A 16454-nucleotide genomic window follows, 5' to 3' on the forward strand; every position below is an offset into this window, starting at 1 on the left:
GTTACTATGGAATGCTGAAGTATAATTACAAGCATTTCATAAGTGTCAAAGGCTTTTATTGACAATTCCATTAAGTTGATGCAAAGAGTCAATATTTGCAGTGTTGACCCTTCTTTTTCAAGACCTTTGCAATCCGCCCTGGCATGCTGTCAATTAACTTCTGGGCCACGCCCTGACTGATGGCAGCCCATTCTGGCATAATCAATGCTTGGAGTTTGTCAGAATTTGTGGGGTTTTGTTTGTCCACCCGCCTCTTGAGGATTGACCACAAGTTCTCAATGGGATTAAGGTCTGGGAGTTTCCTGGCCATGGACCCAAAATATTGATGTTTTGTTCCCCGAGCCACTTAGTTATCACTTTTGCCTTATTGCAAGGTGCTCCATCATGCTGGAAAATACATTGTTCATCACCAAACTGTTTCTGGATGGTTGGGAGAAGTTGCTCTCGGAGGATGTGTTGGTACCATTCTTTATTCATGGCTGTGTTCTTATGCAAATGTATGAGTGAGCCCACTCCCTTGGCTGAGAAGCAACCCCACACATGAATGGTCTCAGTATGCTTTACTGTTCACATGACACAGGACTGATGGTAGCGCTCACCTTGTCTTCTCCGGACAAGCTTTTTTCTGGATGCCCCAAACAATCGGAAAGGGGATTCATCAGAGAAAATTACTTTACCCCAGTCCTCAGCAGTCCAATCCCTGTACCATTTGCAGAATATCAGTCTGTTCCTAATGTTTTTACTGGAGGGAAGTGGCTTCTTTGCTTCCCTTCTTGACACCAGGCCATCCTCCAAAGTCTTCGCCTCACTGTTCGTGCAGATGCACTCACACCTGCCTGCTGCCATTCCTGACCAAGCTCTGTACTTGTGGTGCCCCAATCCCGCAGCTGAATCAACTTTAGGAGATGGTCCTGGCGCTTGCTGGGCTTTCTTGGGTGCCCTGAAGCCTTCTTCACAACAATTGAACTACTTTCCTTGAAGTTCTTGATGATGTGATAAATGGTTCATTTAGGTGCAATCTTACTGGCATCAATATCCTTGCCTGTGAAGCCCTTTTTGTGCAAAGCAATGATGACGGCATGTGTTTCCTTGCAGGTAACCATGGTTGACAGAGAAAGAAGAATGATTCCGAGCACCCTCCTTTTGAAGCTTCAAGTCTGTTATTCAAAATCAATCAGCATGACAGAGTGATCTCCAGCCTTGTTCTCGTCAACACTCACACCTGTGTTAACGAGAGAATCACTGAGATGATGTCAGCTGGTCCTTTTGTGGCAGGGCTGAAATGCCGTGGAAATGTATTTCTGGGATTCAGTTCGTTTGCATGGCAAAGACGGACTTTGCAAGTAATTGCAATTCATCTGATCACTCTTCAGAACATTCTGGAGTATATGCAAATTGCCATCATACAAACTGAGTCAGCAGACTTTGTGAAAATTAATATTTGTGTCATTCTCAACTTTTGGCCACGACTGTACATGACCACACAGCTGGGCAGGAGTCCAGGTGCGACAGCTAGAGCGTTTAGACCCCTCTGGTCGACTGAGATGCCAAGAAGGCAGAACAACGCCCTTTCATAGACAGACCTCTTCCCATTTTAATAACCATTGAGTTATTTGTTTTGACCATGACAGCTTGCTATCTAGGGTTACACCCAGCAGTTTAGTCTCCTCAACTTTCTCAGTCGCCAAATTATTCAAAAATAGATCTAAATGAGCTTTAGCGTTGAGCAGATGATTCGTTTTTAGAGATATTTAGCACTCATGGCTTTGCTTTGCTAAAGAGAGCAGTGTCCACAGATTCCCATTCATGCAAGATCATGTACTGTTTTCTTTGCCCTCCTCTGTACTAGGAGGTCTGCTGTGTGTTTGACAGTCTCACACAGCGTCCCCAGCCTACCTCCCTCCAGGACTTGGACAGTAACTTGGTTAAGGTTTAATTTAGAGTCCCCCACTTCTCCTGCTCTCCTTTAATATCCTCTGTGAGACGAGTAGTGGGTTCTTGCTGTGAAAAAGCTCTCCCTCTGCTCTGCTTGGGGTTGCGGATGGTTGGACAGGCTAACATAACGAAGGCACTGAGAAGTTCTCTCGAGCATCATTCTCATGTACAGATAAAGCCGTTCCCCTTGGATGTCAGCCAGCAGGACCAGGTAAACATGGCCTGGGAACACAGTACAGGCCAGGAAGCGAACACTGATTTTATCCCATGCTTCTGACATTCAATTTGATTAGTGTACCATAGTTTCTAGTCTGTCTTTGTCTGTTTGTATGGTATGTGTCTGTGTGCACGGCTGTGTGCAGTATTGTGCTTGTTTTGTCAATGAGCCAGCTTATGATGAGTGAGTATGGTTCGTGCTCTATGGTTCCACAGCACTGCAGCCTCATAAAAGCCTCCTCCAGCTCCCCTTCTCTGCTTTAAAAGCCGGTCTCAGTCGGACGGTTCCTGGAAAGCGCCAAGGGAGAGAGGTGTCTGGAGTCTGCAGGAAGATGCTCTCTGATCACTTCCTGTCATGGGGGTCTGTCAAACGTGCGGGTCCAGGGTCTTTGTTTACGTAGTATAGAACTACGTGTTTATCAGGGGCAAAACTCCATGAATCATCAGTGAACCACAGCCTTGAGAGAGAACGAAAGAGACGGAGAAAAGAGGAAGGGAGACGGCTTCCTCCTACCTAAGCGGAGCTGCTGGGGCGCACCTTTCTCTCCTCACCCTTCTGTACACAGATACGCTTACGCACATACATTTATACACGCACGCCCCGCCCCTGCACTCTTACCTGTGCTCGTATGCGCTACGGCGACTGCAGTGTCTCGGATCATAAACGGCAGCATTCCTCTGTCTCAATGTAAACAGGCATACCTGCTGCTGGTAAACCAGGAATAACTCCAAGCACATGCAGTTGAGCCTATGCAGGCCAGCAGTCAAGAGGGTCTCCCTCACTCCTTGCCCTCTTTCAGCCGGACTGTTCGGCGTCTTTATACTCTTAGTAGAGTTTGTTGTGACCTATTGGCCTAGGAAGTTCTGAATTACAGTAAATCATGGTGCTAACCAGGATAACTGCTTCTATGACATCATGTCTTCCCTAAACGTAGCATTTTCCCCATTACATTACATTGCTGCCCTGTTTGTAGATGATACTGAGGTCGCCTGAAGTAAACGGGATTGTATCAGAATGAAATATGAACATGTACAATGGGTCTGTTTTCTTACAGATAGCAGAGCACTGCTTGGTCTTATGACACTTCTTCATGCTCTGAATCAATGCTTCTGCCTTTTGATGTTGACAGGCTCGGCTCAAGGCATTACAGCACAGTGTTGTAGAACGATGCTTTATGAAATGTTAGCCCAGACTCGGCTCCTCTGACCTTGTGTTTTTTTTGTCTGAATAACGACGTCTCTGTTAAATGTTTCCATTTTTCTGCCCTCGTGCTTCTGCTCCTGGGGTTATTTGGAGAGTTTTCGCTGGGTTCTTTGAACCTCTGTGACCTGCGGCATTGTCAAGGATGCCGGTAAACAAAGCTTTGGTGGCTCTCCAAACTGGAGCGTTCAACCGCAACCCAAAATAACTGAAAACCAACTGCAAGGGGAAAACAAAGTATATCGCTCGGTCCATGGGGGGCCAGTCTTTCATGTTTAGCTGAAGACCGTATGTTTTGCATTTGCTCCTCTCTGTACATTCCTCTGTTTTTTTGTGAGGTATGAGGGAATGGGGGATTTATCCATGAAAAAGGCCCCCTATCCAATATTGGCAAGTCCAGCATTCCTGTCACAATCCCTTTACCCCCCCCTCTCCTGCCAAAATGAGAGGCTCTGATCGTGTGTGTGTGTGTGTGTGTGTGTGTGTGTGTGTGTGTGTGTGTGTGTGTGTGTGTGTGTGTGTGTGTGTGTGTGTGTGTGTGTGTGTGTGTGTGTGTGTGTGTGTGTGTGTGTGTGTACGTCTTTGTGAAAATTGTCAAATGCGTGCGTGATTATGAAGTGTTTGGTTGTATGTATTCGAAAGTTGGGTTGTGAATGTAGATGTGTTTAGGGTTGTGTGTGTGCATTTATTTGATTTACAATGTTCCCTGCCCTTGGGGTCCCTGTGAGGGTTATGAGACACAGCACCAGATCAGGATCAGCTCTGCTGTTTTGACATGGACTTAAATCAAGTTTCCGGCGGCCATTCTGATTTTCCCAGTTGAACAAATAAATCCCAACAAAGCTCATAGAGATAAGTACCAATTTCCTGTGTGTGGAGCTCTTTCGGGTCCTTTTCAGATTTTCTCCTTTCCCATCCAGTCTCTCTGTTTTCAATATGAGCCATTTTATTTTGGCCCTTAAGTCCCCAGTTCTACTGGATGTATTGTACTATCTGCCGGAATGCCATGCTCATCTCTAATGGTCCATTGAATACAACTTATTTTATATTCAGACAGACCCCAGTACAGATTCTGTGAGTGGCGTAAAAATGGGAGAAAACAATTGTCAGCTGCGCTCTAGCTGTTTCGGAAATTAAATGTCTGTTTTCTTGGACTCGCCATGGTGCTTGGCTAATAGATGTGGCATTTTAAAGCCAAGACAATTTGATTTTATGCAACAAAATCCCATGGTTTCATTCAATACGTTTGTAGATGTTGATCCCGGAAACTCTGGGATGTAATCTGGAACAGGAATGCAAAACATGAAATGACCAATAAATTGAGAAATTGGAACATTCTGACAATTGTCAGGATTATATAAGCCTATTGGAAGCATATGTCCCAACGCTGCAGTGGCCTTGATAGGGAAAGTATGGCTGGTGCAAATCCTGAAGATAAAATTACACTAAATTACTTGTAATTTTTGCAATCGACTATCCGATTTCGCTCGTACGTAATGTTTTTTGGAGAGGTGCACTGCCCAGACCTTCTTGACCCATAGAGAGACCCTTAGAGATATAACAGGTGCACTGACCAGACCTTCTTGACCCATAGAGAGACCCTTAGAGATATAACAGGTGCACTGCCCAGACCTTCTTGACCCATAGAGAGACCCTTAGAGATATAACAGATGCACTGCCCAGACCTTCTTGACCCATAGAGAGACCCTTAGAGATATAACAGGTGCACTGCCCAGACCTTCTTGACCCATAGAGAGACCCATAGAGATATAACTGGTGCAGTGCCCAGACCTTCTTGACCCATAGAGAGACCCATAGAGATATAACAGGTGCACTGCCCAGACCTTCTTGACCCATAGAGAGACCCGTAGAGATATAACAGGTGCACTGCCCAGACCTTCTTGACCCATAGAGAGACCCTTAGAGATATAACTGGTACACTGCCCAGACCTTCTTGACCCATAGAGAGACCCTTAGAGATATAACTGGTACACTGCCCAGACCTTCTTGACCCATAGAGAGACCCTTAGAGATATAACAGGTGCACTGCCCAGACCTTCTTGACCCATAGAGAGACCCATAGAAATATAACTGGTGCACTGCCCAGACCTTCTTGACCCATAGAGAGACCCATAGAGATATAACTGGTGCACTGCCCAGACCTTCTTGACCCATAGAGAGACCCATAGAGATATAACTGGTGCACTGCCCAGACCTTCTTGACCCATAGAGAGACCCTTAGAGATATAACTGGTGCACTGACCAGACCTTCTTGACCCATAGAGAGACCCATAGAGATATAACTGGTGCACTGCCCAGACCTTCTTGACCCATAGAGAGACCCATAGAGATATAACTGGTGCACTGCCCAGACCTTCTTGACCCATAGAGAGACCCTTAGAGATATAACTGGTGCACTGACCAGACCTTCTTGACCCATAGAGAGACCCTTAGAGATATAACTGGTGCACTGACCAGACCTTCTTGACCCATAGAGAGACCCTTAGAGATATAACTGGTGCACTGCCCAGACCTTCTTGACCCATAGAGAGACCCATAGAGATATAACTGGTGCAGTGCCCAGACCTTCTTGACCCATAGAGAGACCCATAGAGATATAACTGGTGCAGTGCCCAGACCTTCTTGACCCATAGAGAGACCCATAGAGATATAACAGGTGCACTGCCCAGACCTTCTTGACCCATAGAGAGACCCATAGAGATATAACAGGTGCACTGCCCAGACCTTCTTGACCCTTAGAGATATAACTGGTGCACTGCCCAGACCTTCTTGACCCATAGAGAGACCCATAGAGATATAACTGGTGCACTGCCCAGACCTTCTTGACCCATAGAGAGACCCATAGAGATATAACTGGTGCACTGCCCAGACCTTCTTGACCCATAGAGAGACCCATAGAGATATAACTGGTGCACTGCCCAGACCTTCTTGACCCATAGTGAGACCCATAGAGATATAACAGGTGCACTGCCCAGACCTTCTTGACCCTTAGAGATATAACTGGTGCACTGCCCAGACCTTCTTGACCCATAGAGAGACCCATAGAGATATAACTGGTGCACTGCCCAGACCTTCTTGACCCATAGAGAGACCCATAGAGATATAACTGGTGCACTGCCCAGACCTTCTTGACCCATAGAGAGACCCATAGAGATATAACTGGTGCACTGCCCAGACCTTCTTGACCCATAGAGATATAACTGGTGCACTGCCCAGACCTTCTTGACCCATAGAGAGACCCATAGAGATATAACAGGTGCACTGCCCAGACCTTCTTGACCCATAGCGATATAACATTGTCATGCTGTGTCCTGACCTCATCTCTCCCCTGTTGTGTGACCCACAGGACTGCTCCAGCTCTGAAGAGTACACGGTCGCCTCCGCCCTGCTGCCCCTGACGACGGCCTTTTACCGGGTGAGTGACTGACTGGGAGATTCCATTCCACAGAGCTCTTCTCCTCTCTCACACAGACAGAGCGGATAGAGAGTCAGCCAGCAGGTCCTTTTGACTATATTGCTCAATCAAGGGCAGGACGGCCTGGCATTCACCGCAAGCTGGCCGTCCTAATGGAGGGTATTTATAACGGGGGGCAATAATAGAAAAGGGATGGGGTGTGATTACCCAGCTGTCCTGGCGCTGGTCCTGTTCTGAAGGTTGCCTCTGGTGCATGCAGCATGCTCTGACCTCATGTCAGGAGCTGTGTTCCAGGCAGGACAAGAGACTTCCCAGGCCTCCGACCATGCAGCTCTGGGACAGGGGAGGGGACAGGGGAGTGTCCCGTTTGTTCTCAGACGAGCCACATGAGGGTAAAGAGGGTGAGAACTGTACCTCACACCAAAGCCCAGAGGGCCACTGTGGGTTTGTGGTTTCCAACGTCTCGCGATCAAACTCGGTTGCTGCGGCGCGCACCGCAAATCCGTCCCCAACGCTCTGCAGTTGCCACGGTGACCGACACAACTGTGAGCTGTTGACCTGCATTGGGTACAAGACCCTATGAGACAGGATGTGGACCTCGTCCTCTCTCTGCCATTGTATGTTTCACCCTGTTCTTACAGGATAGGCTGATGTAACGCTCTGAGATAAGCCTGCTCTCTTGTTTCCCAGCTAGGGTAACCATTGGAAATGTACACTTATAGTAAGTTATCTAAATAAAACCAAGGGAATTGTCTCCGTTTGTTGATACAGGTGTACAGTGTGACCTATGTAATGGGGGTGAGAGCAGAGTTGTCTCTGTACACAACCTGAGTATAGTTTAGTGGTCACAGACCCCACTACACCACATTGTTGATATTTTTTATTTTTTGCTGTAACGGAGTAACAGTGTCTCTCTGTGACCGTCAAGTTGTCAACACAACACTGTGACCCTAGGCTCCAGCTTTCTGCCTCTTCATTAAGACATCTGAAAGCCGTTGCCTAAACGCATTGGATTTCCTGTATATTTGTTTTCACCCCATTTCCCCATTTTACGTAACCATAAAATCTGATTAAAGGATTACGTTAAAGGACCTTTATCACCAGGTTTTCAGAAAGAGACACGAATCCTGAGAGGCGTCTCATTCTCGACGGAGCAGTTTCTGGCACGGGAGGAATGAGAAGGAATGATATCGTGAGCTCCAGAACGCAACAGATTTCTCCCAGATTTACAAAGGAATGGCATTAACTGTCGAGTCCAGCGTGTGGTCACGCAAATGGCGAAAAGCAAGAGCACAGGAATCCACCACGGTCCATATTGTGTAATCTCTTGTGTGATGAAAAAAAATGCTGGGAAAACAACGTATCCCAAAAAAACAGAGCACCTTGTGATGGTTCACAACGTTCCACAGAGATTCTCGGGATAATCGCAGCATCGCACGATAGTCAATTACATCCTTTTGCAAAATGTCTGTTGGCCTGCTTTACCCTACCCCCCCCCCCATCCTGCCACATTTCCCCAAAGTCTTTGACTTTACCACACGGACTGTTATGGGGCTGTTCAAAGCATGCCTGGCAGCAGATGAAGGAACCAGTGGTTTTGTAAGTGTTGGGTTTACCCCCACGCTATAGTAGAGGACCATGACAGTCTACTGTAGGACACTGCTGAGAGAACCATTTGTGAAGGAACAGAAGGAGTGTCTTCTGTCTGTATTCCAGGTGACAATCGTGACAAAATAGCAGATGAAACGTGCAATCCGTTTTCAGTGGTACGTGTGTTTTTGTTACGAAGCCAAAAAGAGAACATTTCAACCAGAACCGTTTTGTTTCTTTTCAATGGAATGGTTTTGACGCGGGTCTTCTGGTCAAGATTATATTCGTACCTTTTCATTGAAGATTAGCTCTGATATCATTCATCATGGACTTTATTACACTACCAAGAAAAACAACACGTTTCGGGTACTTGTTACACATCTGCGTCCAAGTCCTCCTGACCTCCTAGCTTCAGTACTAAACTGCTAAGCCCTCCAAACACAGCTTTACTACAACAGCACACTGTCCTTATGTCAAGACAACCTGCTGTCGGTAGATCCCATTTATATTTCCTAGAAGGTGAAGCTGATCTGATAGGTGTCTACCTGTGGGTCACGCCAGGGGAGGAGAACCTTTAATACAATGGTAGTTAAAACTGGGCCAGAGGTGTCCCCGGAAAGGCATTTGGACAGCGGGATTCCCACACACACAAACCCTGTCTGTAATCTCCATGGAAAGACGTAGTTAATCAGTGCTCAAGTGGCTTTGAGTGATTAGGCTACCATTTTTACGTAACCACGGTAAGACTGGCTTGCCTCGTGAATTTGCTGCATAGTTTCATTATAAACATGTTCTTATTTTGGAGTAGAGCAGGCCTATTGCATTCCTTAAGTGTAATTCCATCCCGTGTAAATCGTGAACTGTACATAATATACAGTCTCGCAGTGGCAAGGCGTGCCGTTGACAACATGCGCTTTGCTGATTACCGTATCATTTTTTAAATATATATATATTTTACTTCAGCCAGTCCTCATGCTACGTCCACAGGAGTATATAGTTTTACATCCCCACCACCCTCAACCCTTCCCAACGAGGTCAGTTGGCTTTAAGGCCCTTTTCTATTAAAGCCAATGCTTCACCTGTACCTGTCATCCATCACTCCTCATTGACGTCTTCTCCAGAGCCTCTCAGCCCGTCAACCTCTGCTGCCCGCAGTAACTACAACGAGACGATCGGGTCTGGAAGAAATTAGGTCAGGGCTTCACCTTCTGGGTTTCATCACCACAGTATGTAATGTGTTCAGTCATCACAATGCCCCTATCTGATTGCTGCCCCCAGAATCAGACCCTAAATTAACATGACCATTTTATAGTCACATATTTCTAGTAAATCTCCTAAGTCTTAAGGTAGATTGAAAATTCATGAAAGCCTTATGACGTTTTTCTCAACTTAATCTGAAGAATATAGACTTACCTGTCACGGTGGTCTTCTTTCTCTTAGCTTTAGCCTGGCTAGTCTGGACCCTCCACAGTGGACTGTCTTCAGCCCACAGTGCTGCTGCCCAACCTCTCCTCACTACAGAATGTAGGAAGCTTCCCAGCAATGTGCCTGCTCCCACAGAGTGTTTGTGGGAGAGACGTGTGTGTTTTTGGTTTGTGTTTTGGGCAAATGTTCAAACTGAAGAGCCGCCTTTCATTGACCTATATTCTATATTCTGCCCCTTCCTTCCCTCGGTCTGTCTGGTGTCTGGCAGGCTGCACAGTGAGGTCTGCGAAACTAACCACTCTTGGAACAACATATGTTCTTTACTTTAGAGGGCTTTGTGTCTGGTGAAGTCATCATAATGCAGCCAACAGGTTGAACTGTGTTTGACAGAAGCTTCTGGGTTAAACTGGGTTGGCGTGCTCTCTTGTGCTCAGTAAGTAGTTTACCTAAACTGCATGCAACCTTTTGTACAGGCCATATCTCAGTTAGCAGTGACAGGTTGTTGTATTGCTCTGTGTAAATGTTTCTGAATTCCTCGGCAAATATACTACTTCTGATAAAAACCCTTCTTTACTACAAGCGTCAGCACTGTTTGGCTCAGTGCTATTGTGCCCTTTAATAAACTCCCATTTTTATTCATGTTTTGATTGTTGCAGTTGAATGTAGAGCTCTGCCTACCTCCTTGGCTCTCTGAGGTAACAATCTAGTTGGATGTGCCGTGGCAGCTGATGATTCTGGACTCAACACAGAAAACCGTTGGACTGTTTCAATTCTTTCTGCCCCAGTTTATGCGTGGAGGGATTGGAAGGTTTTCGCTGTCAAGTTGTTTTACGTTTGGTCCCGGGGAGAGCAGATGATTTACGTCGTGACCTTTGTGTCCCTGTGAGACGTCTGGAGCTGGACTCGTCTCTGTTTACTCTGCATCGTAGACCAGTTATGTTAACAGTACATCCCGCGTGAATACTTACGGCATGATGGACTTGTTTGTTCCACGCTTTTCCACGTCGTCTGTTTGTTTGACTCAGTCATTTGTGTAAATACATTGTTTGGATGGCGACGTCTTCAGTGCTACAGGACGCAAATACCTCTGACACAATAGTGATTCATGAGGAATAAATCTAGAAAGATTGATTGGTCCAAGTCGGGATATTTTCTTCCCCCAGAGTCTCTGTCACAAAGGACCTAAAGAAATGTCTATTTTTATGTCCATGGATGCCAAGTGATTTGCTCCAAAACAGACAAACTATTTTGTTGCCCAAGGCTGGTCAGGGATCAAACACGCCACTTTTCCTCCAGTGTCCAGATAGATACATGTCAACCAGCAGAGCTATGAGACATCATACCTCCCTTTAGAGCTGATGAACACACCCTGAGCGATCACTCTGTATATGTCTCACTGTCTATCTAGCTCTATGGGCAAAACTGTATTATTGAAGAGTTACCACCTCTTCCTTCAGGTCCTTATGGGATCCCCTAGCCAGACCTTGAGCTATGTCTGGCTGTCTCGGTCTGTCTGTCTGTCTGTCTGTCTGGCTGTCTGTGTCTGTCTGTCTGTCTGTGTCTGTCTGTCTGTCTGGCTCTGTCTGGCTGTCTGGCTCTGGCTGTCTGGCTCTGGCTGTCTGGCTCTGTCTGTCTGGCTCTGTCTGTCTGGCTCTCTCTGCCTGTCTGGCTGGCTGTTTCTCTGTGTGTCTGGCTGGCTGTTTCTCTCTCTGGCTCTCTGGTTGTCTGACTGGCTCTCTGTCTGGCTAGCTGGCTCTCTGGCTGGCTGACCCGCTGGCTGGCTTGCTCGCTTTGTGGCTGGCTTGCTCTCTTTGTGGCTGGCTGGCTCTCTTTGTGGTTGGCTGGCTCTCTTTGTGGTTGGCTGGCTCTCTTTGTGGTTGGCTGGCTGGATCTCTGGCTGACTGGCTGGATCTCTGGCTGACTGGCTGGCTGACTGGCTGGCTGGCTCTCTTTGGCTGGCTGGCTTACTCTCTGGCTGGCTGGCTCTCTGGATGGCTGGCTCTCTGGATGGCTGGCTATCTGGCTGGCTCTCTTTGTGGCTGGCTGGCTCTCTTTGGCTGGCTGGCTCTCTGTGTGGCTGGCTTACTCTCTGGCTGGCTGGCTGTCTTTGTGATTGGCTGGCTTTCTGTGTGGCTGGCTCTCTGGCTGGCTGGCTCTCTGGCTGGCTGGCTGTCTCTCTGTGTGGCTGGCTGTCTCTCTGTGTGGCTGGATGGCTCTTTGTGTGGCTGGATGGCTCTCCTGCTGGATGGCTGGCTGGCTCTCTGGCTGGCTGGCTCTCTGGCTGGCTTTCTGGCTGGCTCTCTGGCTCTCTTGCTGTCTGTCTGTTTGTCTGGCTCTCTGGCTGTGTGTCTGGCTCTCTGGCTGTGTGTCTGGCTCTCTGGCTGTCTGTCTGTTTGTCCGGCTCTCTGACTCTCTGGCTGTGTGTCTGGCTGTCTGACTCTCTGGCTGTGTGTCTGGCTCTCTGGCTGTGTGTCTGGCTCTCTGGCTGTCTGTGTGTCTGGCTCTCTGGCTGTCTGTGTGTCTGGCTGTCTGTCTGTCTCTGTCTGTCTCTGTCTGGCTCTGTCTGGCTCTGTCTCTGTCTGGCTCTGTCTGTCTGGCTCTGTCTGTCTGGCTCTGTCTGTCTGGCTCTGTCTGTCTGGCTCTGTCTGTCTCTGTCTGGCTCTGTCTGTCTGTGTCTGTCTGTCTGGCTCTGTCTGTCTGGCTCTCTCTCTCTCTCTCTCTCTCTCTCTCTCTCTCTCTCTCTCTCTCTCTCTCTCTCTCTCTCTCTCTCTCTCTCTCTCTCTCTCATATTAGCATGGGAAACATGTGTTAACATTGCCAAAGCAAGTGAGGTAGATAATATATAAAGTGAAATAAACAATAAAAATGTAACAGTAAACATTACACATACAGAAGTTTCAAAACAATAAAGACAATCCAAATGTCATATTATATATATATACAGTGTTTTAACAATGTACAAATGGTTAAAAGACAAGCATAAATATGGGTTGTATTTACAATGGTGTTTGTTCTTCACTAGTTGCCCTTTTCTCGTGGCAACAGGTCACAAATTTTGCTGCTGTGATGGCACACTGTGGAATTTCACCCAGTAGATATGGGAGTTTATCAAAATTGAATTTGTTTTTGAATTCTTTGTGGATCTGTGTAATCTAAGGGAAATATGTTTCTCTAATATGGTCATACATTGGGCAGGAGGTTAGGAAGTGCAGCTCAGTTTCCACCTCATTTTGTGGGCAGTGTGCACATAGCCTGTCTTCTCTTGAGAGCCATGTCTGCCTACGGTGGCCTTTCTCAATAGCAAGGCTATGCTCACTGAGTCTGTACATAGTCAAAGCTTTTCTTAATTTTGGGTCAGTCACAGTGGTCAGGTATTCTGCCGCTGTGTACTCTCTGTTTAGGGCCAAATAGCATTCTAGTTTGCTCTGTTTTTTTTTGTTAATTCTTTGCAATGTGTCAAGTAATTATCTTTTTGTTTTCTCATTATTTGGTTGGGTCTAATTGTGCTGCTGTCCTGGGGCTCTGTAGGGTGTGTTTGTGTTTGTGAACAGAGCCCCAGTACCAGCTTGCTTAGGGGACTCTTCTCCAGGTTCATCTCTCTGTAGGTGATGACTTTGTTATGGAAGGTTTGGGAATCGCTTCCTTTTAGGTGGTTATATTTAACGGCTCTTTTCTGGATTTTGATAATTAGTGGGTATCGGCCTAATTCTGCTCTGCATGCATTATTTACTCTCTCTCTCTCTCTTTCTCTCTCTCTCTCTCTCTCTCTCTCTCTCTCTCTCTCTCTCTCTCTCTCTCTCTCTCTCTCTCTCTGTGTGTCTGTGTGTCTGTGTGTCTGTGTGTCTGTGTGTGTCTGTGTGTGTCTGTCTGTCTGTCTGTCTGTCTGTCTGTCTGTCTGTCTGTCTGTCTGTCTGTCTGTCTGTCTGTCTGTCTGTCTGTCTGTCTGTCTGTCTGTCTGTCTGTCTGTCTGTCTGTCTGTCTGTCTGTCTGTCTGTCTTCCAGCCCTGCATTCCTTTTCTACATTTGGCAAGTGGAACATTCATATGGGCCTCTGAGGGTCGTCTACCTCCATCCCTCCATCTGTCTTATCTTGTCCCTCTGCTCTGTGTAGTAGGTTATGACTGCAGCCTAGACCCTGGCTCCCCTCTGTTATCAGAGCAGGGAGAGCCAACCGGCCATGGTCAACCTGACCTCCAGACAACTGAGCAGGCTGTGTGTTTAACAGGAGAGGACACACACACCTCCACTCAATCTGCTGCAAAACCCACACACCATATGACATGAGAGCATGATGACTAATATTGTAAATATTGTTCTCTGGTGCAGGTCCCAGAATAACAGCTGCATTAAAGCGTCTACTGTTCTTGTTTTTCATATTGGTCGTTGTTCCATGGATGGCCACGGTTCATTCATTTCCATCCTTTAACACTGACCCCTGTGCATTTAGTCTAAATTCGTTAATCCTATCAGGTAATCTATAAGTCTATTAGCGCCAGGGTTTGTCCTGAAAACACTTGCGCCCGTGTCAGATTTGTCTCTGTCGACAGAGGGTTGGTAGACCAGCCCCCTGCTCTCCCTGTAAATGGCCGAGTGTGGAGGACACCGTGTTCCTGTGAAGATGTAATGTGTATAAAACATTCCCGGGGAAATGAAACTATCCGTACGAGCTTTGACATTGGCGTCATCCTCCTTACTTCCCTAACGATATAAAGCTGCACTCTGACGGACTGCGTACATTTGGAGGTGAATTATGTATTTGTGACAGTGGTTTAGACAGGAGGCTTACGAGTGGATTTATCATTTACATCAGAGGGATAGGGCTGTCCTGAGCAGGGAGGAAGCAGAGCAGGCGGTCTACTGCTGCCCTCCAACGGCCTTCAAACCTCTCTGGAGAGGAGAAGACGATGAGCTACACAGGCCATCGTACACTAGAATCACTTCCAACCCCAGTCTCACCTTTGAACTTCCGCCCACTGCTCTCTCACTCCCCCAGGGCTCTGTGCTCGGACCCCTGCCCTCGGTTAAGCCTCAGCAGGGTGCCGGGACTGTAGCTATTTTAGTTCTGCTTCGTCGTAACTACAGTAGCCCCACTGCCGCTGGCCATTCAGGGAGAACCGAGACGATAATGAACAGCGCCGTGTTGTATTGTGTCAGGCTCAGAGGGAAGAAATCAGAAGCTAATCTAATAAGAGGCTTGAGCGTCGCTAAAGAAAGACACATGGCCTTCAGACTCTGCCAGGGGGAGGAGAGGAACATAGAGGTGGGGGGGTGTAAGGATGTTAATTTATAAACAGTGTTTTGTTCTTGGGTTTGGGACTGGTAGGTGCTACAGCTGTTGCCAAACATTCATTTGTTTATATCGGGACATAGGAACAGTCTTCATGGCTTTTGCAGAGCTGCTTGCTCCCTCTCGGTGCTGTGTGTGCAGGTGCTTCACTTCACTATTCATACCGTGGAAAAACCCTCAGGGCCCTGTTTTTAGTGCTCATCCAGAGAGAAAGCGGGAGCCTGACGTTCTTCGTGTGGTGTTGTATGTGTTAAAAACTTACAGCCCACGAGAAATGATTGATTGTGCTTGAAACGTCTGGCAGCTTTGGATTCTTTTCCTATTTCCACCCAGGTTTTAATGGTCGTCTTTACAAGCTATGCTCACCACAGCCCAGTTAGTTTCACGAGTTGTGAGACGTTGAGCCCAAACTACTCTCTTGTACGTTCAGTCAAAAGCAGACAGTCAGCAGGTCTGAACGTTTGGCTGGTCAGTGCTTCGGTGTAAACTGTTGAAAACGTAGACTCCTCAGCCTCTTACTGTCAAAATATTCCCTCGTCTGCAGAAACTGCCAGCTGGTGTGAGCCAGTTTGCCTACACCTGTGTCCAAGACCATCCCATTTGGACCAATCAGCAGTTCTGGGAGGCCACGTTCTACAGCGAGGTCCAGAACCAGATCCGAGCCCTGTACCTCACCGCCCCTGACAAACTAGGCATCAGTGCCAGGCTAAAGGTAAGAGAATGAGAGGTTCCATACAATGGTCTTTCTTGTCTCACTTTTTTAGGCCGTATGCAGAATGACACTGAACACCCCATATCCCCCCCTCCAGGAACAAGGTCCCCTGCCGCCGACGGCCCCCAGCGCCTTGGAGCGCACGGCCATGGACCTGGCGGCGGGGCAGCTGTGCGCCTGGCCCTGCCTCAGCAAGGAGAAGCAGCAGGAGCTGGTGAAGAACGAGGAGAGCACGGTGTTCAGCCAGGCCATCCACTACGCCAGCCTCCTGGTCTACCTGCTGGTCCCCCTGGACACCAGCAAGAACAAGCTGCTCAGAGCCAACCCCGTCGCTGACTGGGAGAGCGGCAGCAACAGCATCGTCACCAACAGGCAAGCAGAGCAGCTGGTTGCGCCTCACTGCACCCCACTAATACTCAGTCAGTTCAATCTGACACCTAGCTATTCGCCACAGCTATATCAACAGTTAGTTTGGCACAGTACACAGAAGCTCATGGCCACCTAGAGTGAAATGCACTCGATCGGAAAGAGAAAAAAGAGCTGAAATGTAAGGTTGTTATCTAGGACGATAGCGCTCTTGCTTGGGGAGTATTTTGTACTTTGTCATAAAGGTGACGATAAGTCTGTGGGTGGACATGGCATTACTCACCGT

The 16454-nt window shown here is 47.5% G+C and overlaps 1 protein-coding gene across 3 annotated transcripts in view; it reads left to right on the forward strand.

The window, feature by feature from the left end:
- The window catches only part of LOC124035769 (myotubularin-related protein 13-like), a 156162-nt gene that overhangs the window by 105680 nt on the left and 34028 nt on the right, over positions 1 to 16454 (forward strand). For all 3 annotated transcript variants that reach the window (XM_046349440.1, XM_046349441.1, XM_046349442.1), the window contains exons 17-19: positions 6720 to 6788; positions 15635 to 15802; positions 15900 to 16174. In XM_046349440.1, coding sequence (XP_046205396.1) covers positions 6720 to 6788; positions 15635 to 15802; positions 15900 to 16174 — 512 coding nt within the window. The remainder of the gene's footprint in view (positions 1 to 6719; positions 6789 to 15634; positions 15803 to 15899; positions 16175 to 16454) is intronic.

Source organism: Oncorhynchus gorbuscha, linkage group LG05 (assembly GCF_021184085.1).
Source record: "Oncorhynchus gorbuscha isolate QuinsamMale2020 ecotype Even-year linkage group LG05, OgorEven_v1.0, whole genome shotgun sequence".
Lineage (NCBI taxonomy): Eukaryota > Metazoa > Chordata > Actinopteri > Salmoniformes > Salmonidae > Oncorhynchus > Oncorhynchus gorbuscha.